This window comes from Conger conger, chromosome 14, assembly GCF_963514075.1.
Source record: "Conger conger chromosome 14, fConCon1.1, whole genome shotgun sequence".
Classification (NCBI taxonomy): domain Eukaryota; kingdom Metazoa; phylum Chordata; class Actinopteri; order Anguilliformes; family Congridae; genus Conger; species Conger conger.
This window is the reverse complement of record NC_083773.1, coordinates 42,920,976-42,944,561: the sequence shown is the minus strand read 5'-3', so window position 1 is coordinate 42,944,561 and position 23,586 is coordinate 42,920,976. Positions and strand designations below refer to the sequence as shown.

General features: G+C 45.6%; 1 protein-coding gene and 1 long non-coding RNA gene across 5 annotated transcripts; both read left to right on the top strand.

The window, feature by feature from the left end:
* The first annotated feature begins 10,465 nt into the window (after nt 1–10,465).
* On the top strand, nt 10,466–14,771 carry pfdn5 (prefoldin 5). Its single transcript, XM_061219963.1, has 6 exons — nt 10,466–10,610; nt 11,269–11,371; nt 11,764–11,795; nt 12,755–12,829; nt 13,383–13,488; nt 13,916–14,771. Exons 1-6 carry the CDS (start codon nt 10,545–10,547, stop codon nt 13,993–13,995), a joined length of 462 nt encoding a protein of 153 aa, XP_061075947.1. The 5' UTR covers nt 10,466–10,544; the 3' UTR covers nt 13,996–14,771.
* Nucleotides 14,772–15,637: 866 nt separating this feature from the next.
* Nucleotides 15,638–19,517, top strand: LOC133110196 (uncharacterized). Of its 4 annotated transcripts, none has more exons than XR_009704822.1 (6): nt 15,638–15,713; nt 16,475–16,607; nt 16,914–17,000; nt 17,961–18,006; nt 18,426–18,483; nt 18,595–19,517. It is a non-coding gene; the product is annotated as an uncharacterized LOC133110196 (long non-coding RNA). The 4 variants fall into 4 exon arrangements; XR_009704821.1 differs by having other exon boundaries at nt 15,653–15,929; XR_009704820.1 differs by having other exon boundaries at nt 15,654–15,834.
* The last annotated feature ends 4,069 nt before the right edge of the window (nt 19,518–23,586 follow it).

The following is a 23,586-nucleotide window of genomic DNA, read 5'->3' as shown; positions in this document are numbered from 1 at the left end:
GTTGTCCTGGTCAGATGCGCAAAGCTGGGATGTTCCCGTGTGCTGCGCAATGTCTTCCAGTCTGTTCTGAAAAATGTCCGCTGGTCCTTTTTCCGTGTGGAAAAGTTTGTTTGCTGCAGTTTCGCTCCATCAACTCCAGCTGATGGAGCGATTTGCGTACACCAGTTTCCACTCACTATAGGCCACTTTAAGTTACCGCAAGGTAAGCTGGGTGTGTCCCTGAGGCCTAGTGATCCGCTGTGGAGAACTTGGCCTCTGTCCGAGTGTCAGGAGCAGGGCGTGATGCAGCTGCGGGAAAAGGGCAGAGAGAGGAAATAGAGGGCTGGACATTGCGAGAATAACTTAAACCATGAAATCACCGTGAATTGATTTATTTCTCCCGCTGTTACAGTATTGGCTAAACTGTAACTCAACGTCATGCCAGGGTGGACGTTGTGAAAGTGTCCTATGGAGTCATGGGAAGTGTAGTTACATGGTACAATATTTTTATAATTCATCCCATATGGAGTTTGGTACTGCCCAATGAGAGGCAGCTAGGATGTTCACAATGGGATGGGAGGGGGGCATGGGATGCATAGTGATGGTGGAAAGGATGAGGTCAGCCTTGGTATCAGAGAATATTAGATAGAACATGTATAGAGATAGGCTTGGGTAAGGGATCAATTACAATTGATCATTTTTATGTCTTCTTGTTCCAAAGCTTTCATGGTTCCAAAATTAATTGATTCACCGCGTAATGTGGTCCCCCGCTAGCACTCTGTGCGGGATCTAAAACTCATAGCCCTGTCGTGCTTCGATCCGAGTCACCTGCCCCTCTGCCTCCCTGAGGAGCCAGGTGACGGAGGTGTGGTCAGTCCACAAAAACTGAATCATTTCTCGTAGAGGTAGGGCCTGAAGTGGAGCAGGACTTCCACCAAAGCCAGGAGCTCCATTTTTCAATGATTGATTCAGTCGTTCCACCTCTTCGTTCAGGTTGTAGAACGCTGTGCAAATGTGGTGGATCTCTCTCCCTGCTAGATAGGAGGACAGTTGATGGGAGGCCATTTGGGGACCATTGTCGGTCGTGATCCTCTTGGGGAGACCCCAACGTGCCAACAGGGAGTCAAGGATGTCAATCAACACCCTGGCTGTGGCCGAGCCCACAGGTGTCACCTCTGGCCTCTTAGAGTGGAGGTCGTAGATCACTATGAGGAAACGCCGGTGATGTGCTACCCCATGCAGCTCACCGCAGACGTCGAGTTGCAGATGCTCCCAGGGTTGGGACGGCCAGTCCAGAGGCTGCATGGGCGGAGGTGGGCCTGGGGCCCTGGTCTTACTACTAAGAAGACAGGCAGTGCAGTCCTTGACCAGAGTCTCTATTTCCCTGTTGATGCCTGGCCACCACACAACATTGTGACACCGTTGTTTGAGCCTGACTATGCCCAAGTGGCCCTCATGTGGCATAACAAGGACACACACCCAATGAGCTCTCGGGACCACAGTGCAGAGCCGTTCCAGCGTTGCAGGTGTCGTTCTACCATGACAACTCGTCCCTGATCCTGAAGCAGGGGATCAGCTTGTCAGTTACCCTCGCCGGACAACCCTGCCTGAGGGCAGGGTCATCAGCTGAGGCATCCTGCAGCTCCTGCAGTGACACTGTCTCCTGAAGGGGAGTGTGGAGGAGCTAGACGAGATCCTGCTCAGCCTGGTCCCGTTCGGGGCACCCAGGTGGGGCTGAGGGTGAGCTGGGGATTGAGCGTGATAGCAGGTCAGCCACAACGTTGTCCCGGCCTGAAGTGAACTGTAGCCGTAAGATGTACTGTTGTAGGTGGTCGGCGGTTTGTGGCCAGTGCCTGACATTGCCAGGAGGGTGGTGAGGGCCTGGTGGTCTGTCCTCAGTGTGAATGAGAGTCCGTAGAGGTACATGTGCCAGCGCTCACACGCCCAGAGGCATGCTAGGGCCTCCTGCTCCCCAACCGAGTACCTTTTCCGTGGGGCTGAGAGCTTGTAAGGCAAAAGCGATTGGTCTCTCAATCCCCCCTTGCAGCTGGGACATCACAGTGCCAATGGCTATGGCAGAGGCGTCACATGTGACGAGGGTGGGGCTGATCGAAGAATGGCAGGATCAGTGGGGCGGTGAACTGGGACTTCAAGAGGTGCACGGCATCCAAGCAGGCTGATGTCCAGAGCCAGGGCTCATTCTGTTTCAGCAGATTTTGCGGTGGCGCGTTGTGGCTGAGTACTGTGGCAGTAAGTGGAGGTAATACACCGTCATGCCCAGGAAGGAGGCCACCTGAGCAGCTGAGGTGGATTCTGAGACACGGTGAATGGCCTCTGTGTTCAACTGGAGCGGGTACATGCCATCACCCAAGAGACCAAATACCACAAATTCAATGGCTGGGGCAGCGAAGACACATTTTTCGCCATTGAGTGTGAGGTGGTGCTTGGCCATCACACTGAACATGCTATGGAGGCGCATATTGTGGCTCTCAATGGTGGCCCTGTGAACAACGATGTCATCCAGATAGATGGCCACACCCGGCATCCAGGCGAAGATGGAGGCCATGATCTTTTGGGAGCAGCTGGGGGCGGAGCTCAGGCCAAACGCCAGTAGTGTCCTGTTTGGAGAAAACAGCGGACCGGTGGAACTGGGCGGTGAGCTCCTGTCGTTGGCAGGGGGTATTTGTCAGGAATGACGGCCCTGTTTACCGCTCTCAAGTCCACGCAGAGTCGCAGCCCCCCAGGCTTCTTTTTCGCTGCCGCCGGATTGGAGATCCAGGGCGAGGCGTTCACTTGCTCAGTGATGTTGCCATTGAGCATGCTCTGTAGCTCAGAGGAGATGTCATCGCAGAGAGCCCTTTGAGGAGTGGTTTTTTGGTAGCACCACAGTTGCCAGTTGAGGGAGGTTTGATCAGTCGTACCGTCGATCTTTGTCTGTGAGGCGGAGCAGCAGACTTGTGATGGTGGCGAAGTCTTTCATGAACCGTCTGTAGTAGGACACCAAGCCCTAGAAGCTTCACAGCTCCGCTGCTTCACGAGGGACAGGCCAGCCCCTCACTGCAGCCATCTTGGTCAGGTCCATGGCCACTCGCTACATGCCCCAGGGAAGACTGTTGCGTGCGCCAGCAGGTTGTTGAGGTAAACAACACAGTGGCTCTGGGGCACGTCAGCTAGCACCCTCTCCGTGAGGTTCCAGTACGAAGGGCATGACTGGCATCGTCAATGTGCAGGAGTGGGTACGAGTCTTTCCTGATTGCATCGTTGAGGTGTTGGTAGTTGACGCAGAACCACCAGATGGAGTCTTTCTTGGCCAAAGGTACGACCCAGGGGCTGTTGGAGGGCTCAATGATGGGACAAGTTACTGCATCAGGACACTCAAGACCATTTACATTTACATTTTAGTCATTTGGCAGATGCTTTTGATCTTAGGTGCATAGGTTCTTTAACAGGTTTAAGTATCAAATCCATAAATAGTAAAATACACATGAAGGGCTATTCTAAACAAAAATATTTTAAAAAAATGTATTTATTTATTTATTTATTTTTTTGGGGGGGGGGTGTTAGACGAGGGATATTGGAAGGGGGGGATCAGGAGGGAGGACTAAGGTATTGTTTGAAAAGAAGATCATCACCTATCAAGGCGGTATTGGACTGTGAGAGGCAGCTAGGCAATGTTCACGATGGGGAGGGCATGGGAAAATGGCGATGGTGAGGTCAGCCTTGGTCTCAGAGAATATTAGATAGAACATGTATAGAGGTAGGGTTGAGTAAGTAGGTCATTTTTTTGTGTCATTGCAATTGATCTTTTTGAAGTCTTTTTGTTCCAAAGTTTTCATAGTTCCAAAATACATTGGTTCACTGTGTAATGTGGTCCCCTGGAAGGGGGGGGGTGGTGGCAGGCCTTTAAAATATGACAGTATATGTATGAGTTTTTGGAATGTGATCTAATACTGTTTAATATGTTAACAAATGCAGATGACTGCGCTTGCAGAAAATGTTCAGAACCACTGGTTGTATGGTTGTGTATTGGTTAATTAATAGACAAAGGTCTAAGATTTAAGCAGATGGTCCAGGCATCGCTATAAGGTCTTACAGTATGTTCAGGGTTGTCGGGAGAATGCGTTGGAGTTACCATGGAGTTGGCTTGCTTGGTGCGGGATCTAAGAGTCATAGCCCTGTAATTCTTAGATCCGAGTCACCTGCCCCTCTGGCCCCCTGAGGAGCCAGTTGAGGGAGTCAAGTCAAGTCAAGTCAACTTTATTTGTATTGCACATTTACATGCTGAAACCAAAGTGCTTTACAGATTCAGGAAAATAAAATAAGGAGCATAAATGCAGATAAAAGTGCAGCAGCACCAAATAGAATACAATATAAAACAATATCTGATAATAATTAAAAAAGGAGAGAAAGTAAAAGGGCTAAAAGCAATTAAAAACAATAAACAGTAAAACAACAGAAGCCAGAGACCGAACGAGGACAAGGTAGTGAAGAAGGATGGCTACGTGGGGGGGAAGGCCAGGGAGAACAGGTGGGTTTTCAAAAGGGATTTAAAAACCTCTAGGGTCTGAGCGGCCCGTACGTGGAGGGGGAGGCTATTCCACAACTTGGGTGCAGCAGCCGCGAAAGCTCTGTCTCCCCTAGTTTTCAGCCTAGTTCTGGGCACCACCAACAGTAGCTGGTCGGCTGATCTAAGGGATCTGGAGGGGGTGTGGCGGTGCAGGATCTCGGAGAGATAGAGAGGGGCTGTTCCATGCAGCGCTTTAAAAGTGGTCAAAGCTAATTTAAAATCAATGCGGAAACACACGGGCGTGATCAGTCCACGAATAGAAGCGCTTCTCGTAGAGGTAGGGGCTGAAGTGGCGCAGGGCTTCCATTAAAGCCAGGAGCTCACATTGAGTGTGATTGTCCAAGATGAATGTCTGGTTGTAGTTGGGGTAAACCAGGACAGGGGCCTCTGTGAGCGCCTTGCAGAGCTAGTTGAAGGCCATGGCGCAGGCGTTGTCCCACTTGTACTGTCGACTCTTGTCTGTGAGGCGGTGCAGCAGACTCGTGATGGTGGCGAAGTCTTTCATGAACTGTCTGTAGTAGGACACCAAGCCAGTGGGATGGTGTAGTGGTTCTTGATTGTAATGTCATTGAGTCCACGGGAGTCAATGCAGGGCCCAGGGACTTGTCTTTCTTCTCCACAAAGAAGAACCCGGGTCTGGCAGGAGAGGATGAGGGACAGATCAGATCGGCAGCCAGGGAGTCCCCAATGTATTTCTCCATGGAGATAGTCTCTGGGATGGAGAGGGAGAAGAGACAACATCTCTCTGGTGTGTCAGGAGTGTCAAGGGCGGACTCGGGTCGGTTGGATGCAGACTGGAGGCAGGACTGGTGACAGATCGGGTTCTAGCCCATGATGGTTTCCTGGACCCAATTGACTTGGGGGTTGTGTTGGAGTAGCCATGGTCTGCCCAACACCACCGGGACCGGGGGAGACTCCATGATGTAGAACGTGAGCTCCTCCTGGTGGTTGCCTGAGATCTGCAGAGTGCGCCAGTGATGCTGTTGGTGCGGAGGACCTGGGAAAGAGTAGATACCAGAAATCAACTGGTTAACTACAAACAGTCAAAGCCTCCATTGAAGTCCTGGTTTTCGGCAACCACCAGAAGGAGGTGGTGTTTTATCTACTAAAGTCACCTCAAGTGATGGTGGTCCCTGGATACTTCTGCAAAATCTGCAGATCACTTGGATCATTCTTGAGTGGAGTCCCAACTGCCACTCTACCTGCCTTAAGTCTGCAATGGTCCTGGTGGTCCCACTCCTCCCCGTGACAAGAAACATACCGACCTTTCCAAGGTCCCTCCCGAGTACCTGGACCTTCTTCTTCTTTCGTGTGTCATCATCAGATGTCCAGCTCCGTAGCATACAGCCACGCCCTTGTCTCATGTCCCACATCGAAGAGGCCGGCCTCCAAGGGTGGTTTATACAGGGGACAGGTGGTGACTATGTGGTCAGCGGTCTGCTCCGGCTCCCCACACTCACATGCTGCTCTGTCCGCCAGGCCCCACTTTCGCACAGTTTGCAGGCGGTTCAGCAGGGTCCATTGCCGGCGTGGCAGTTCCTCTCCTTTAATGCCGCCTCCCGGGTCCTGGATGTAACAGTGGATGCGTGTGGGCCCGGCCGACTCCCACTCCTGCTTCCAGGCTGCCACCAGCCATGCCTCAGGGATGGACCTGAGCAGCTCTTGTGCCGCCTTGTTGTACGAATGGCGGGACTTGAGTCTATTTAGAGGCAGCACTGTTGTGGTGGTGTTGTGTAGGATATGCCTGTCATGTCTCCGGGCTTTCCTTGCTAGGGCGAGGGTAGCAGCCTCTCATCGGAGGCCGGCCGGGGCAATTCCCTCTAGTACTGGCAGGTGGAACACGGGGGTGGGCTTCAGGCAGCCAGTTATGGTCTGAAGAGCGTTGTTTATGGCTATGTCAACCCTCCTGGCATGTGGGCTTCTGCACCAGGCTGGGGCACAGTATTCAGCTGCGGAGAAGACTAGGGCTTGCGTGGAGATTCAAAGCACCTTGGTGGATGCACCCCAGCTAGTACCGGCGAGTCATCGGATTAGTGAGACCCTTGATGACACTTTGGCCGTCACTTCTTCAAGGTGTTGTTTGAAGGAGAGTGTCCTATCCAGGCATACACCAAGGTACTGCAGGGCTTGTTGGAAGTCCAGGCGCTTGTTGTCGACAAATACATCGCTGTTGTTGAGGTGGTAAGCTGCTGACACTGTCTTGCCAATGCTAAGCTGTAGGCGCCATTTGCGCAGGTAGACTGCCAGGATCCCCATGTCCTGGCTTAGGCCGTCTTCCATCGCCTCCCGTGTTGGTCGATGCATCATGCTGGCCAGGTCATCAGCGTAGCCATATTTCCAGGATGTTGTCTCCGGTGGATTGTAGATGTATTTGTTGAACAACACCGGTGCGAGGACAGACCCCTGCGGAACGCCATTCCTCAGCCTCCTGAGCCTGCTGCATTGTCCATCACTGGTCTGCGTACCCGGTGTCCACATCGGCAGTATCTGGGTCCGTCTCCTCAGTGAATGACTGTCAGTTTGCCTTTCGAAAGTTCCATCTCCTGACGGGTTTCCCTGCTACTAGTTGCACCAGAGACGGAACTTTTATGATGGAGGGTTGATGGTGTGAGCGGGGGAACCTTTCCAGAACTCGTCTCACCGGCTTTTGGGCCGTGTGACACACAGTGAAGGCCAGGTCAGGGTTGGTGTGGGTATTCCAACGTGCGGAAAAGAAGCTTGGGGGTTCTTTTGGGTCAAACAGCAGCAACGCATTGGCGCTGGAGGCCCATTGGCTTAATGTCTCTCCGTTTGGTGTTGTATGGCTGTAACCCCAATCTGTGTGTTGGCAGTTGAAGTCCCCTGCGTAGATAGCGGGTGCAGGTGCCAGCGGGAGTGATGCCATGGTCAGCGTTGTCGGTGGGGGCTTGTAAACATTGACAACCGCTCTGTCCTGCACTTTAGTAGACGGCCATTCGATGCTCGAGCCTGGTGGAGATTGGCCAGTGGCTGTCCAGCTAAGGTCATTCCTGACAAAGGTTGCAAGTCCATGCTGTTTGCTGTGGATGGACCCAGCAAGTTGGAATCCGGGCAGTTTGAGGATGTTATGACTGTCACAGTGTGTCTCCTGAAGGAGGACGGCTGCTACTTTGTGGGAGTTGGCGAGGTGGTGAGTGACTTCCAGTTTGGCGGTGGTGAGGCCCTCTACATTAAGCTGGAGCACTGACAGAACCTGGTGCTCGATGGTCGGGATGGCCACCCGTCCTGACGTGGACGTACTGTGTCCCTCCGGCCTCCTGCGCCCCGGTCTGCCAGCTGGGTGATGACTGATTGGTGACATTAGTTTCGCAAGCTGGTCTTGCACCATTTCTTGCCACTCACGGAGGAGGCCGCGTGTAGGCTCCCCTACCTGGACCTACGACAGGCTTTCACAGTAATTCCCGCACCTGTTCTCTTCCCCCTCATCGATCTGACAATTGTGCTATCAACCTGCACCCTGGCACCACGCCCCCCAGAGGAAAACTCTATTCCCTATCTGCACCCGACACAAAGACCGAGTCGGAGATATATTAATTAATGAAGAGGGACATCACCTGCAGGAGCTGGAATATTTTTTCTGGAAAAGAAAGATAGCACCATCCGCCCATGCATCGGCTACTGAGGATTAAACAACGTCACTATAAAGAACAAATACCCTCTACCTCTCATCTCCTCTGCCTTTGCAGAAGAACAGATTTTGTCACCGGCTGTGTCACCTGTGCCCAATCTCATCCAATCAATGACCCAGCAACCTTCTCCAACCCCTATCCATACCTTGATGCCCATAGTCCCACATCACCCTGGACTTTGTCATTGGACTCCTTACTTCGGATTGTAACAAAGTGGTCCTCACTATTGTGAACCATTTCTCCAAGTCCATCCATTTCGTCGCCCTGCCCAAACTACCTTCTGCTAAATAGACCGTGGAGATCCTTATTGCCCAAGTTTTCTGAATCCATGGTCTAACCCAAGACCTACAGTTTTCCAGTAGATTCTGGAGAACGTTCTGTGCCCTCATCAGGACCCCTAACCTCTCCTCATTCTTCCATCCTGAGACTAATGGTCAGACAGAATGCCTTAACCAAGAGCTGGGAAAAGGTCCGCACTCTCTTGCCAAGAAGACACCTGCTTCCTGGTCTCGGGTTCTCCTATGGGTGGAGTAGACTACAACTCCCTGAGGAAGAAATAAAAGTTGAGGTTCCTGCTCATGTCTGGTGCCATAGACGAGGCTGTCAATTTCCGGGCCCAGATGAACAATCCTGGGTTCCTGAGAGCATCATACATGTTTCCTAATGTGTAATCACATACACTTCAATCCCATTGTGTTGCGTTATCTGTGTATGTCTGTTTCCATCTGTTTGTTGCCAGATTGTTATGTGCCCTGCTTTGTGCTTGCCATACTCTCCAGCATTTTCTCCTGCTTCCGGTTTATCGGTTTCCTGTGTCAGGGTTTACCTGTCCTGTGTTCCTTTGTCCTGTTACCTGCTCCTGCGTTCCGGTCCCGTCCTATCTCCAGCTCCCGGCTCCTCTCCAGCTCCCATCTCCTTCCCTGTTCTTACCTCCATTGGACTGGCTTCCTGGTTTCGACCTTAGCTCGCCCTGGAATTCGTTTTGCCTGCTTGAGTCTACACTTGGTTCTGATCGCCTGGCTTGTGATACTAATGCCCCTGAATCATTACTTTTTCTAATGTTAATTTTTACCACATTGTTTACTGGAAAATGAAAGGTCCATTATATAAATTGAACTGCATCTAAAAAAGCTGTCAAATATAGAAACTCACATCTCAGAAAACTACGTAGATAGATAGATAGTACTCTGCATAAGAGGAAACTTTAAACTGGCTGCACACTCCCTGTCTTAATGTTGTATCTAGGAAACTACAGAATTCTAAATCCAATCTCTAATTTGTCGAAAAACAACTTCACAAGGGAAAAGACACCACAGCAGCAAGCTCTTCAGGAAAATCAGACTTTATTATCAGCCGGATCAATTCTGCAGAATTGAACCTCGATTGTTGGATTCACACACATTTTATACACTTATTTCAACATAACTCCTCCTAAAAAATACCAGCTGATCTCTGACACACCACAATCGCCCAAATTATAATTTCGCTTTGTATGCTATTCTCTAAAAATAAATGTTTTCTTTAAACATGACATTTGTTTTGTCAGCTGTTCTTAAATGTTCTCTTGTCCAAACTAATTGACATTTTGTATCATAAGCTATTCTTAAAAAAAATGTTCTTATCACATTGTACAGGCATACAGCTGTCCTTGACCAAGCTAGCCCACCCCCACAACGCAAGACATCCTGCCCTGCAAGCTGTTTTTTTTAACAAAGAGGAATCATAAAAGATGAATCATGCAAAACATGGTGTTATTCGGTACTTATGTTACGCATACTTAATCATACTTTTTGGCATGAAGCTTTAAGAGTTTTGGAGGAACCAGCTTGCTCAACTCTGACAGTTTGATGGTTTAATCTGATTTTGACTTGTGATTGATTTGTCATAAAACGGAGATAGAACATCTTGTTCTGTGAATTTTTCCTACACTAATACCCAAGCATTGCCACTGCCTTGTCTACATCGCACAGTACACTGCTACGAATATTGTCTTGACACAATTTCGCTAACTAAAGTTCACAGCTGACTAACATGTAGGCTACACTTTGTTTCATACGCAAGCCAGATGCAGCAAACAGTTAAGCAAAAACCCACTGATCAAAACAATTGACACTTGATACAAGAACTGGAAGCCAGTGGAGTGAAGAGGATTCTGGCTGCAGCATTTTGAACAAGCACATTGTGGTTCAAACGTCAGGATCCCATTGAATGATCTGTCCCCTTGAATGACATGTATGCTTACTATGGGATTCCCTTGACTTCTATTGTGACATTTTCCTCTCTCGCGCTTACCGGAAGTACATTTCCTTGCTAGCTTCACGCAAGTCAGTCGCTTCACTATCGTATTCAACATGGCGGTGAATCTAACCGAATTATCTCTCCCACAGTTGGAAGGTCTGAAGGGCCAACTGGAACAGGTACTTACGCGCAAACAAATGTATTAAGTTTGATTTTCTGACCAGGTGAAATAACCCCAAGAACCATACGAGATTTGATCAATGCTAGATTGAAACTGAAGCCAAGACCTGCCTCTACTTGGCTAACATGTCAGTTAGCCGAATGGACAATGTGCTTCGCTAGGCAACTATAGCTAGCTAGCGAGCAGAAAACCTTATCCTTACCTCTTGTTCGTGTTTCTCGTCTCCTTTCTATTGCGTGTTGCCGAGGCGGTGTCCTGTCGTCATTATGTGTTTCTTGAACTGCTTCAGTTTAGGAGTGGTTTACAATAACGTTAACGTGCATAAATGAAACCATATTGACCGATTAATATTGTCACGCTTTAACTGCCAATAATCTGTACATATTTCATACCGGTCTGCCAGCATTTTATATAGTAAGTGTACTAGCAAATGCAAGCTATAATTCTTAGCAAATTAGCACAGCAGTTTCCCGTCAACCAATAATGATCCTCAGTGACTTTCAATGAATTCAGCAATCGAATGATCCTTATGCATGTCTAATTTATTTTTAATGAGAGCTCGCATTAGTGGATTTAGATGGGCAAAGTAGTATTTTACAACCACATTGACCGCTGTCAACTGGTTTTATCTGCGAATTAACGAAATTGTTTTACAGGAAATCGAGTTCTTGACTTCTTCAATTGGTCAACTGAAAATAGCCCAGACGAAGTATGTGGAGGCTAAGGAAAGTTTGAGCGTTCTCAACAAGGAAAATGCAGGTAGGATTTGACAGCATAGATAATGTTACAGTTGTACATTTCTTCAAGGTTATTGCAATGACACCTCCAAAGGATATTAGAAAAAATATTTGTATTATATATGGGGGGTTTAGCTAACAGTTTGCAGTCTACTATGGCAATCTGAGAAGATTTAAACAGAATCCAGAAGTGGGCAGAATGTAAGGCAGGACTATTTTATGGGAGGAAGAATATTAGAATGACTAATGACTTTGGGCGGGGGGTCTTGGGCATAAACGTTCATCAAAGCCTTTCAGGTTCTAGGCACTGTGCTGTAGCAGGAAAAAATAGGTGGTTATTTTTAGAAAATTATTTTAAAAATCTTCTTCACCATTTAAAACCATCATCTGATATTCTTCTCTCTCTTCACCCAGGAAAAGAGCTTCTGGTCCCCCTCACCAGCTCTGTATCCTTATCAATTCTGTACCTTCACCTGCTTCCTGCAACCCAACCAACCCCAGCTTCACAAACTTGGATGATATAAGCATGCAGTGCATTAAGGGTAATGTGGAGATGCAAACTTCCACCTGGAATGTTTTGGACAGATATGGACCAGTTGGCATCTTGTCAGTGGCCACATTGCAAAAATAATGTTTTTTGGGAAGGGGTAGGTTATTGGCACCATGAAAAATAAAACCCCCATGTTGGTGTTGCTGCTTATTGTGCTATATTACAAACAATTGCATCAAAAGGTAAATATTTGATACACAGGTTAATCGATAAGGTCATAATTATGTTGCTGAACATGTTTGATTGAAAAATAATCTTACATTTATCAACACAATGCAGGTTTGGCTCGTTATCATTTGCTTTGTTTTTTAATTCTGTATTATCTGCCAGGTGTTTCATTTTAAGTGGCCAGGTGTTCAGTTTCTGCAGTCTTTCATTTGATCAGTTCAGAATAAGTTGCCTTTTCATGCAATTAATTGCAATGGGTACAATAAACTCAATATGAACAGGAAAATGTTATTCTTAGTGGCTATGTCTGACATAACATGACTGAAGAGGGTAAATAATCCCTCTAAACATCAGTAGCACATAATTAAGAAAAATTAACAGCTTGTTAAAGTTCTGGAATGGAAATTGTGGTCGGAACGAAAACCAGCGCACACAGGAGGCCCCCCGGACCGAGTTTGGGTATCGCTGGTTTATAGAATATGTGGTGACCTCCTCTAAAAACTGAACGTGACAGGTGTGTCGTTTTTTCAAGTTTCATTTGAAGGCATTGTCACTTGGCTTTAGATTGGCAGCAGTTAATGTTTGTGAAAATTGTGAACTTCATTTTTATTTTTGGGAAAGCATTTCTCCCATAGTGTTGTGAAAGTCTTGAAGCCAGCATTTCATCCCTTAACCCTGCTCCTTAAGATGTATGTCCCTGGGGCTCTCAGTGATGTGGAGCACGTGTTGGTGGATGTAGGAACAGGCTACTATGTGGAAAAGGTAAGGGGATCATTTGAAATTACCGCCTATATTGAAAGTAAGAAAAACCCATCTCAGAATATGAGTGAACACATTAGTGCATTGTGATTGTACCATATCATGGCAGATTTGACCAGGCTTAGCCAAAGTTAAACTGTATCCATTTATTTTATTAATTTTGAATAAATTTGGCACCCAATTTGAGGCTGAGCATATCAAATTCCCGCCTTAATTTGAAATGCCCAACTGTCTGGAACCGCAGTTGCGTTCACACCAGGACCTCACTCCCAGATTAAAACACGTGGTGTTGCCGGCTGCTTCTTTTCACACTCGACACTACAGCTAAGCTCACAGAGTGGAGTCTGAGGAAGCCCTTTCAAATGAGGCTTTAACAGGCAGTCCGCAGGCACCCTGTTGATTGAGTGGGGGGGTTGCTTGATAGTGATGAAATGCGGACCGCTAACTAACTGAACCCTCCCATATCCTGGGCAGCACAGCCGCCGATTGCATGGTGATATGGACTAAACGGTATACATGAAAAGGTTGTTGATTCTCTTGTTTGTTTTTACCCAAGAATGTGGAGGAAACTAAAGAATTCTTCAAGCGCAAAATCGACTTCCTTACGAAGCAGATTGAGAAGATTCAGCCAGCCCTGCAGGAGAAGCATGCGATGAAGCAGGGTGAGATTGTTTGCTTCTTTCCTTAGCCCCCTGTTAGTAATTTTTCTTCAAATTTAACCCATTATGGACTCAGGTGCCCTATAGAAAACCAATAGAAAGGCCTTCGAATCCCAATGCATTTCCACAGTCATGGGTCTTGAAAAACGGTCATATGATCAAATACAACGCTGGTGTCACATCCGTATGTTAAGGGAGATATAACGCACAGGTCGTATCCGCCCATAAGGGGTTAAGTGAATTCGTTATACATGTTTTGTCTTTAAGGTATTAATAGTGGCAGCACTGGGTATATGTTTGGTAGTTATAGTTGTAGTTGTAGTTGTACATGTATGCATGTTTTTTTGTTTGTTTATGGTCCACATAATGGATGGATGGAAAAATAAATATGAACATTTGATAACAACGTTTATTCTTCTTTGTTTTCCAGCTGTACTTGAGGTCATGAACATGAAGATTCAGCAGCTCCACAGTCAGCAGACATCACAAGCCGGGACTGCCAAGGCCTAAGAGAGAATGGGGGGTGGGATGGGCAAGGGAGGAGGGGGAAGACTTAAGTAGTAGTCGTCTAAGACACAGAAATGCGCAAGAAATTGTTATTGAAAGAAGTCTCATTCAGAAGAAGAAATTGCACTCAATGTTAAAGCCAAGAGGTTGAATGCACATTAAGTCAATTGTCAATATGAAAATGCATGGTGTGCCAGGGCATGCTGGGTAAATAGTCTAGCTAGGGTGGAGAAGAGTTAAACAGACCTCCCCCATCCATACTGACCTGGGATGGGGGATCAAAAGAAGGACTAGAGGAAAAAGAAAGTTTTAAAACTTTTTTCTCCCCCTCACTCATTTGTCCCTTCATTCTGACTGTGTCATACGCAAAGCAAAACCCCTTTATTCTGACTGTCATACGCAAAGCAAAACCCTTTCATTTTGACTGTGTGTCGCATGCAAAGCAAAACGGTTCAGTTTGGGAAACAAAGTAAAGACACTGAAGGGCTGGGTTTCTCTAAAGCCGCAAAGATATCACTACATACGAGTGGTGGTGGTGTCCTCAGCCAGTTAAATTTGTTCTCAAGACATGCTACCATGTTTCGTTTGATGACTTTGCACTCTGGATATCAGATTAAATTGACATTATTCAATGGTCTCTTTAGTGCTTAATTGTTATAGAACGCTCACAATTGAGTGCAATGTCTGAAGCTGAACAAAATGACTGCTCTAATGTTCTTGTATGTTGAATCCCCAAAATACAAAAATGGACAAATAAAATTGCACATGATTATTTGAAAGGTCCTGTACTGATTAATGAAATACAAATCTAATCTAATCAGCCACTATAAATGGACACTGGGGAGGGAGGATGCTTGATGTGTTGACAGTGGGTGTGGCAGTTTTGACACCTCTTTCGGGCAAGATGTTTGTGGAGGGGACGGAGGGGGAACATACTCTGAAGAATTGTATTATCCAGCGCAGTAGATGGCGGTATGCACTTCATCAGTAGGTTTAAACCCGCCAGTAATTCACAATGTCCTTCACATTTTGCTGATTGAAGACAAGAAGAAAAAAAAGCTGCATTATTCATACACTCACAAGGGTTACTCAGCAAGGTAGCACTGTCAAGTTCATATGGGACCCTGCTCCTGCTGGAGTGAATGGAAATGAAAGGGCTGATGCTTCGGCAAAGCCAGCTCTTATTAAAGAAGCAATAGACATGGAAGTTAGGATAAGTAAGTGGGAAACCAAAAGTATTATATAGGAAAGAGCTAGTCAAATCAAGTAAGGCTGGGACACTGTGGACTAAACAAAACGCTAAAAAGATGAGCAAAACACCCTACTGGTTTGTGAAAAGTGTGAACATGAGGAGTCGGAACATGTCATTATGGTGTGTAGGGGGTATGAAACAGAAGTGACGAGGGCTAAATGGAGGGAAAAGAGAATGCAAGTATTTATGTTAAAATGATTATTGGATGAAGTGGAAGGCATCATAGTTTTCTTCACTTTTTTAAGGGAGACATCAGAAAATATGTTTCTTTAGATATTGGAATGCACACATAATTGGAGTATAAGGATGATTAATAAGGGAAGAAGGTAATTAAGGTAATTTATTTCTATGGCAAGTTAATGTAGCGTCTGACCCGCACTCCGGAGCAATAGGTGGCGGTATTGCACCATAAAGTTGTACGACAAACATTCACCCGTGAGAGGGAGCGGCCAGCGGGGAAAATAAGTTGGTAAGCCGGAGCAGAAGGAGGCCGAGTTAGGACTGAACACCCGAGGAGAGGGGAGAAACCCCGACAGAGAAAAAGGCGACATAATGAATGAAGAGAATGAAGTAACGTTAGCTGGCACGAGGTAAACTGAAGTTAGCACTCTCAAATGCCAGTGGATACGCGGTTGAGTTAGCTAGGCTAACCCGGGGCACCGCAACAGCACGTCGTCAAGTCGAGGTGATCGCTTATAACATTGACATGGCGCTGTTCATTTGTAAAAAAAAATAAATAATAATATATAGACCAACTGTACAGGCTGGCTAATATCAGACAAAGTGAACATTTAAATGTAACGTTAGGTTAGTGTCGAATGTAGAGATTAATATCGTGTCAACGAGCTAGCACGCCACAGGAAACTAAAACATTGCAAAGTAACTTTCTCTTAAGTTGCATGCCTATCCGTGCCCTCTTCTGGAGGTCTCAATGCAGTAAATGCGGAATATATCTAGCTAGCTGTTCATTTCTCAAATGCATTTTACGCTAAGTATATATCTAGAATGAGCTAATTGATGGCCTCATCGTTCTTGTTAGTTAGGCCTCTAACTTTTCTGCTAGCTGGGCCAGTAACTTACTGTTTAAACTCCGGCAACTTTGGTAGCTAGCACTGCTGCTCCAATTTACTCTCTTCTCGAAATGGACTGCACGTCTATGCGAAACAAGATCATTAGTTTGGTTTTACATTGGCCAACTGCTACGTTTTCTGCTACCAATGCGTGTTGTAGAACAACACGTATTGTGGAGCTTCTCCCTTGGTATCAGTGGCCGTGATGGGGAGATAGTGCGTCCTAACCACCGACTACCATCGCTTACCATCGTCATTTTGACCGAGGCGCCTGGGATGACGCCTGTGTAGAGGTAGGATAGGTGGGGTCTGATATTTCTGTGAGATTAATTCTGCAGAACTGCTGGCTTTCAAGCAATGCTTTAAATGTTTATATATATATATATATATATATATATATATATATATATATATATATATATATATATATATATATAAAAGCATCTGTGTTTACTGCCGGTGTGATTTATTTGATATTTTGATTTGGGCCAGTAAGTCCCGGCATTTTAGGAGGAGGGGTTTCTCAGGCTTCATGGTGGAGGGGTTAAAAACAAGCACTGCCACACTCACATCTTGCTCTTTGTTTCCTGGAAATCGAGGATGATTGCCCAAAGGTACCAAGCCTGGAATTTGCACACGACAGCAATTGCTATATTGCATTCTAGTCGGATGTTGGTGCCCAACAGGTATGTGTCTCTGCTCCCTCAATTGCACCGCTTTGTCATGGAAATGGTAGCCTGTGTTTACCTCTATGTTGTTGCCGCTCTACCCACTTTTACTTCACTGCAGAACTTTTTGAAACCCTTTTTTAACCATGTTCAGCCTGATGACTTTGTGTTAATGAGCCAAATTTTGTTCTGCAAGAAAATATGGCCAGTGAAATGCTGCTTCTATTTTCCTGATCGCCGGAAAGTAGTTTCCTGTTTTGCTTTTTAGGCCTACCAAAAATGGGCTGAACTGAAGTCAAAATGGAGGTACATAGGCCTACCACACCAATATTTTTGTGTACCGCCTTATCCCTGCTGGTCCATTAATCCCAGGAACTGCTAATGTCTAGAATGTTAGTAATGTGAGGGATGTTACTTGTGTAGTTGGTAATGTTAGGAATGTTCAGATGTTGGTACTGTGTTTGGTAGCATTCAGAATGTTGGTATTGTACCCTGCCTTGGGGAACCCCCTGTGATGATCAGTATCGCGCTTGGAAGGATACAGGTCACTGCTGCCGTGGAGGCTGTTCTCTACCCTCATCCTCTTTCTGTCCTTCATCTTACACCTGCTCACCTCTTCCCTCTCTCCCTCTGCTTTCTTCTCTCCCTCTTCTGTTCTCCCTTCTCTTTTTCCCCTCCATGAGTGCAGTGGTCCTGCCCTAATGACCATGATTTAGATCTGAGGGGAAGCATGCACACTCCACACGGAGCACAGTTCATCCCCCAAATACAGGTCCTTCCTTAAGTGAGTGAGTGAGTGAGTTGGGAATGTCCTCTGTAGGACGTTGTCCTGTACGGAAAGCTTTCTGCCGTCTCTCCCTGAAGTGCACCTTGGTGTGTGATGCACACTGTCCCCTCTGCGGGGGAGTTTGGACCAAGTTGCAAATCCTGAGCGGACGCACGCAATTTCACTAACGCGGGCTGCCGTTTCTTCCACAGGAGAGGTGCAGAAGACGCTTGATGAGGAGAAGATGAGAGGACTTTGGTAAGTTTAAAGTTTAAAGGCAGCATACGCACAGCCAGTATAGTAAGGTGCTGGGTTGAAACGCACATAAATGAAAAAAAGCAGGATGCCTGCACACTGATATACTGTTTACACACGTTTATTGCAGACCTTTATTTAGGACTTCAGTAAATACCTTTCATACACAGGCCCTATGTACAGCCTGCTGTATAGATGTACACTGGCTGTATTCCAGGGTATAACAAGTAGTGTGAATGTCTGGGAGAGGAAAGGCTTGCATTTGGGTGTTTGATTGGGCTGTTTCAGCTTGGTTGGCAGTGTGGTATTTATAGATGGCTGAAGGTCTTAAGTGCTGATGGTCTTCCTTCTCCAGTTTTTTCACCACCTTTGGACAGTTTTTTTATTTTTTATTTAATGAATTTTTTAAATTTTTATAACAGTGTGAGACCTGGGCCTATCAACAAGATGGTCAGAACCAAGTCCCATGACTGGAGTCCGGTAAGTTGCCGAATTTATGTATTATACTGTTACTTAGACATTTTATGGTCTACGAACCACAGGGCTGTGCAGTATGAATTCAGTAATTTTTGTTTTGTAAAAACATTACAGACAAGTTCTCTACAAGGGAATGGTTGGAGAGTTGCTGGACATCTCCTTGCTGAAGGTGACAAGACGCCTACAAAGACCTTGAGTCCAGATCTGGAATGGTGTGAAACGGAAGTGTGGTGTCCTATCAGATAGGACATTAAAATCCACCAAGACTGCTTCTCCACCACTCTACCAAGATTACAGGGTTGCCCCAACAGAATTTTTATTAATGTTTTTTGCACTGAATAGGAGCACTTCCATTTGAAAAAAGTTTACATGTAACCATTAACATGGCGGCAAGGGAGCAGTGCTCTGTCCAGGAATGGCATCAACCCCCAAAACCCAGGGTCAGGTCTTCCTGATTTTGGGAAGTGTGGCACTTCCAAAGGCAGGCATCTGTGGAGCTGATTGCTGGAAAAATAGGCCACTCCGCAAAAGCAGAAATGACAAGAAGGTTCAGAGACTCTTTTGTGCTGTTAATTATTCACCATGAGGTCTTGTGCTCCACCCTGATGTCTTTTGGCTTTGTGCCTCACCCCAAAGCGTTAGTTTTTCCTCCCTTGGAGCATCCAGTCCTTTTGGATTGGTGTTTCCCTATGTAAAAAATTATTTGGCTGTATAAACCTCAAAACACAACATGGCTTTGGCCAAAAGACACATAGGTACTACTGACCAGGACAAATGCTCGGCACTGGCCTAGTGGTGTGACTTTGCCCAGGAAGATCTGCTAGTACAGCTCATTTATCTAGACTCCGAGGTCACAGCAGTTAGTGAGCAGACCTTTTATTTTCCATGTAGAAGTGTTTGAAGCCTTGAATTATATGCATTGCGTAATTTAGAAATACATTTATTTTCTCAAATGTACAGTTCCATGTGGTTATTGGGTCAAGCCAAAATCTGTTAAGAATAAAACATTTCAGAAAATAGCTTTTTCAAAAGAAAAACTCTTTCTATGAAATTGCTTTTGATATGAAACCAGTGTTCGTCATGGTCCTTTGGCACTGCACGTTAAAGAAAATGCTGTGGAACAATTTAAGAACCTTTTCCAACACAACTACAATTCACATTTCAATGAACAGTAAACTACATTTATTTGGTAATGAATGGCGCATCTGTTGGGTAAAGGCCTCTCTTGCTCATTGTTGATTGAGGCCATTTCTTTATTTTCTGTTGCGCATTCCCATTTGGCCCGTAGCTTTCCCTGATTGAATGGATTAATATGTCCCCCAGTGGAAAGTGGAATGAACGTGTCCAATGGTTTGTTTTGCTTAACGCTCCGGATCATGCGTTCCACAGGCACTCGCAAGCATCTATGATTTAGATCATAATAGCACTTATATATAGTTATTGTTGTGCTCGGAGCATTCTAGCTGCCAACCACGGTATGCGGGTTGGTAAGTTGATGTATTCTTCAAGGGTTCCAATTGTATCTATACGGTCACGCTAGGACTCGGAACCGTACTGTTTTCTAGGGTCTACGTCACACTTGTTCCTGTGTTCAATCTGGACTTCGTTATACGTCGCTCTGGATAAGGGCATCTGCTAAATGTCTACTGCAATAGGTAATGACTGCAATGGAGGGCAGTAGGTCTTACCTTTGCCACGGTCAATTATGTCCACCATTATGGCCCTGGCAACCTGTTGGATCAACCCTTATCCAAATGTACAAATGTTAACTTCCAATTCTACCAAAAAAGCAAAAAAGCTTGGGGTCTTAAAGCAGGATCCCAGCATGAGGTCTGTCAGGCCACCCCTATTGAGAGGCACACACGCACACACACACACACACACACACACACACACACACACACACACACACACACACACACACACACACACACACACACACACACACACACACACACACACACACACACACGGCTGATCCCCCAGTTCTGTCTCTCCGTTTCTTATCTCTAGACCAGGCCTGGTCTTTTTAAGTTCCCTCTGGCCCAATGGTGAATTAGAAATTAGTTCCCTTACACTGTGTATCAATGACAATAATTCAGTTACTTGAAAATATTGACTGCCATGCATTCTGCTCTGTTCAGCAGCAATGTCACCCCCTAATGGTCAAAGTACAGCACTGCACGCTTTCCTTTCATTGCAGTGGCACGGCTTTCTCTATAGGCTTTGGTTTCAGATTGTATTGCTAGCTAACCAGGTAGATGTAATTATAGCTATATAACTTTACATATATGTTGTAAATGCACAAGGTGCTTTGGCTGCTTAAGGCTGTTGCATTGTCATCAGGAGAAGAGCTCTAGGAATAGTACAATAATACAACTGCTTCTGTTGCTCTAGGAATAGTACAATAATACAACTGCTTCTGTTGCTCTAGGAATAGTACAATAATACAACTGCTTCTGTTGCTAATTCCATTTTTCTCATTAGGAAATTCCATTTGATCGGTGGAAATTAAATACTTTTGTAAAAAAGTATTTAACCATCTGATACACAGGTTTCAGCCCGTCTCTCTGCTTGCCTGAATGACATCCAGAGCTGGATGGACAACCACCATCTAAAGCTCAACCCAGGTAAGACTGAAATGATATTCATCCCTGCTAATACCTCTCCCTATCTGGATCTCTCCATTTCCCTCGGGGATACCACACTCACGCCATCACCCTGTGCAAGGAACCTCAGCGTGGTGATGGACAGCAGACTGTCCCTCTCCGAGAACATTGCGGCGGTGACCCGGTCATGCATGTTATTCCTATACAACATACGGAGAATCCGCCCCTTTCTCACCCCCTACTTGACCCATCTCCTGGTCCAAGTGATGGTTCTGTCCCGCCTGGACTACTGCAATTCCCTCTTGGCTGGCCTCCCAGCGTTCGCCATCAGACCCCTCCAACTTATCCAGCAGCAGCTCGTCTGGTCTTCAACCTTCCAAAATACTCACGTCACCCCCCTGCTTACTTCCCTCCACTGGCTGCCTGTCATGGCTCGCATCAAATTCAAAACATTGGTGCTAGCCTTCCAAGCAGTTAAGGGGTCTTCCCCAGCTTCCCTACAAAAGATCATCAGACCTTACACCCCTGCCAGACCTCTTTGTTCAGCCCCCACAGGCTGCTTGGCACCTCCCCCTCTCCTAACTTCCACCTCACGCTCACGACTACTGTCTGTTCTGGCTCGCTGGTGGTGGAATGAACTCCCCGTTGAGGTCAGAACTGTAGAATCTATTCCCACCTTCAAGCGCAAGCTGAAGACACACCTCTTCAAGCAGCACCCCGTCTCCCCGTCCCTCCCTACCTCCCTGTGAACCTTAATTGTTGTCTTTCTGTGATTTACTTGTTTGTGTATCGGTATTTTTAGTTTGGCTAGGTAAGCAGTGTTTGGCTAGTTAAGTTTGGTCACTTTTGCTTTGTTGTTTGTTTATTTGTTTGTTTAAAAAATAAAATAAATAAAATCAAATAGGCCCTGGTCCTTATCGTTGTTGTACAGGTAGCAGTTGAAATTGTACTTCCCTCAAGGGCTTTCAGCGCACTTATCCCTGGTTATGGGTATGCACTTTGTTGTACTTCACTCTGGATAAGAGCGTCTGCCAAATGCCATTAATGTAATGTAATGTAATGTAATGTAATGATGAATTCACCGTTTCTTACATGTAGTTGATTCCTTGTGGAAAGTAATGCAGGTTGGTTTGGGGATGTTAAATTGTGACTTTGCATGACAAGGTATTGAATGTCGGTTTACTATAGAATGCAATCGATAGGTCTCATGCAAGAACCACTCGAACAAATATTTGTTATTAAATCGCTTGTACGGGTGATTTAAGGGAAATTGCCATTTTCACCAATTTGCTTGTATTTGGAATTCTTTCTTTGGTACGACCAAAATTTACATGTGGACTCAACCTCTCGTACAAATCATGTACACTTAACCTGCAGTTTTTGATCAATGGATGGTATATGTCATGACAATTTCTCAGTTTGAATACTCACAGATACATATAGGCTATATACACTCAGTGAGCACTTTCTTATGTATTTATTAGACTTATTTTTTAGACTTCTACTGCTGTAGTCTATCCACTGAGAGTTATGATGCGTTGTGTGTTCAGAGATGCTCTTCTGCATACCACTGTTGTAATGTGTGGTTATTTGCATTACTGTCACCTTCCTGTCAGCTTTGACCAATCTGGCCATTCTCCTCAGACGTCTCTCATTAACAAGGCATTTCTGTTTGCAGAACTGCTGCTCACTGGATTTTTTTTTTGCGCACCATTCTTTGCATACTATCGAGACTATAGAGATCAGCAGTTTCTGAGATACTCAAACCACACCCTGTCTGCCACCAACAATCATTCCATGGTCAAAGTCACTTAGATCATATTTTTTCCTCATTCTGATGGTCGATGTGAACATTATCTGAAGCTCCGGACCCGGATCTACATGATTGTATGCATTGCACTGCTGCCATACAATTGGCTGATTAGATTATTACACCTACTTATTCATGCAATTAAGTAAAAATGTTCCTAATAATGTGTTCGGTGAGTGTATATAAATTATCTTTAAAAATAACCTCCATAATGTATGACCATATTGAAGTTAGCCCGCGGTTATCCTGTATTCAAATTATTATATAATTGTCAATTTATCAATACAGTACAATGATGTTAAGCTAAATTGCTGATTGAGGCTATCGTATAATCCTACAATAAGATTATTATTATAACATTATTTATAATATTGTTTTGGGACAAAATAATTGCTCAAGTTGCTCATGGAGATCGGTGGCTTATTGGTAAGTGACTTGTCAACTATTAATTGTCACCATGCAAAAATATTGTTGTGAACTGAAATTCACACTTTCCTCTCAGTGATTGAGGTTGTGCGTTTGCTCCCTGGCTGGTGACACCTCTAGCAGATCCAGGAGCGCTCTTCTTCATTTTCATAACATCCCCAGCACAAATTCTGTCGTCCGTATCCTTGATGGAGTCTCCCCCTTTCCCCCTCCCTCGCAATCATGGACTGCTTTGCTGTGGTTACGATAAAAAAATACAAA

Bases quoted from the DNA above. Each gene is read 5' to 3' on its own strand.
- pfdn5 (XM_061219963.1), top strand. From the start codon at position 10,545: ATGGCGGTGAATCTAACCGAATTATCTCTCCCACAGTTGGAAGGTCTG. The intron at 11,372-11,763 runs GTAGGATTTGAC...CTCTTCACCCAG, and splicing joins TCTCAACAAGGAAAATGCAG to GAAAAGAGCTTCTGGTCCCC. The intron at 11,796-12,754 runs GTATCCTTATCA...CTGCTCCTTAAG, and splicing joins TGGTCCCCCTCACCAGCTCT to ATGTATGTCCCTGGGGCTCT.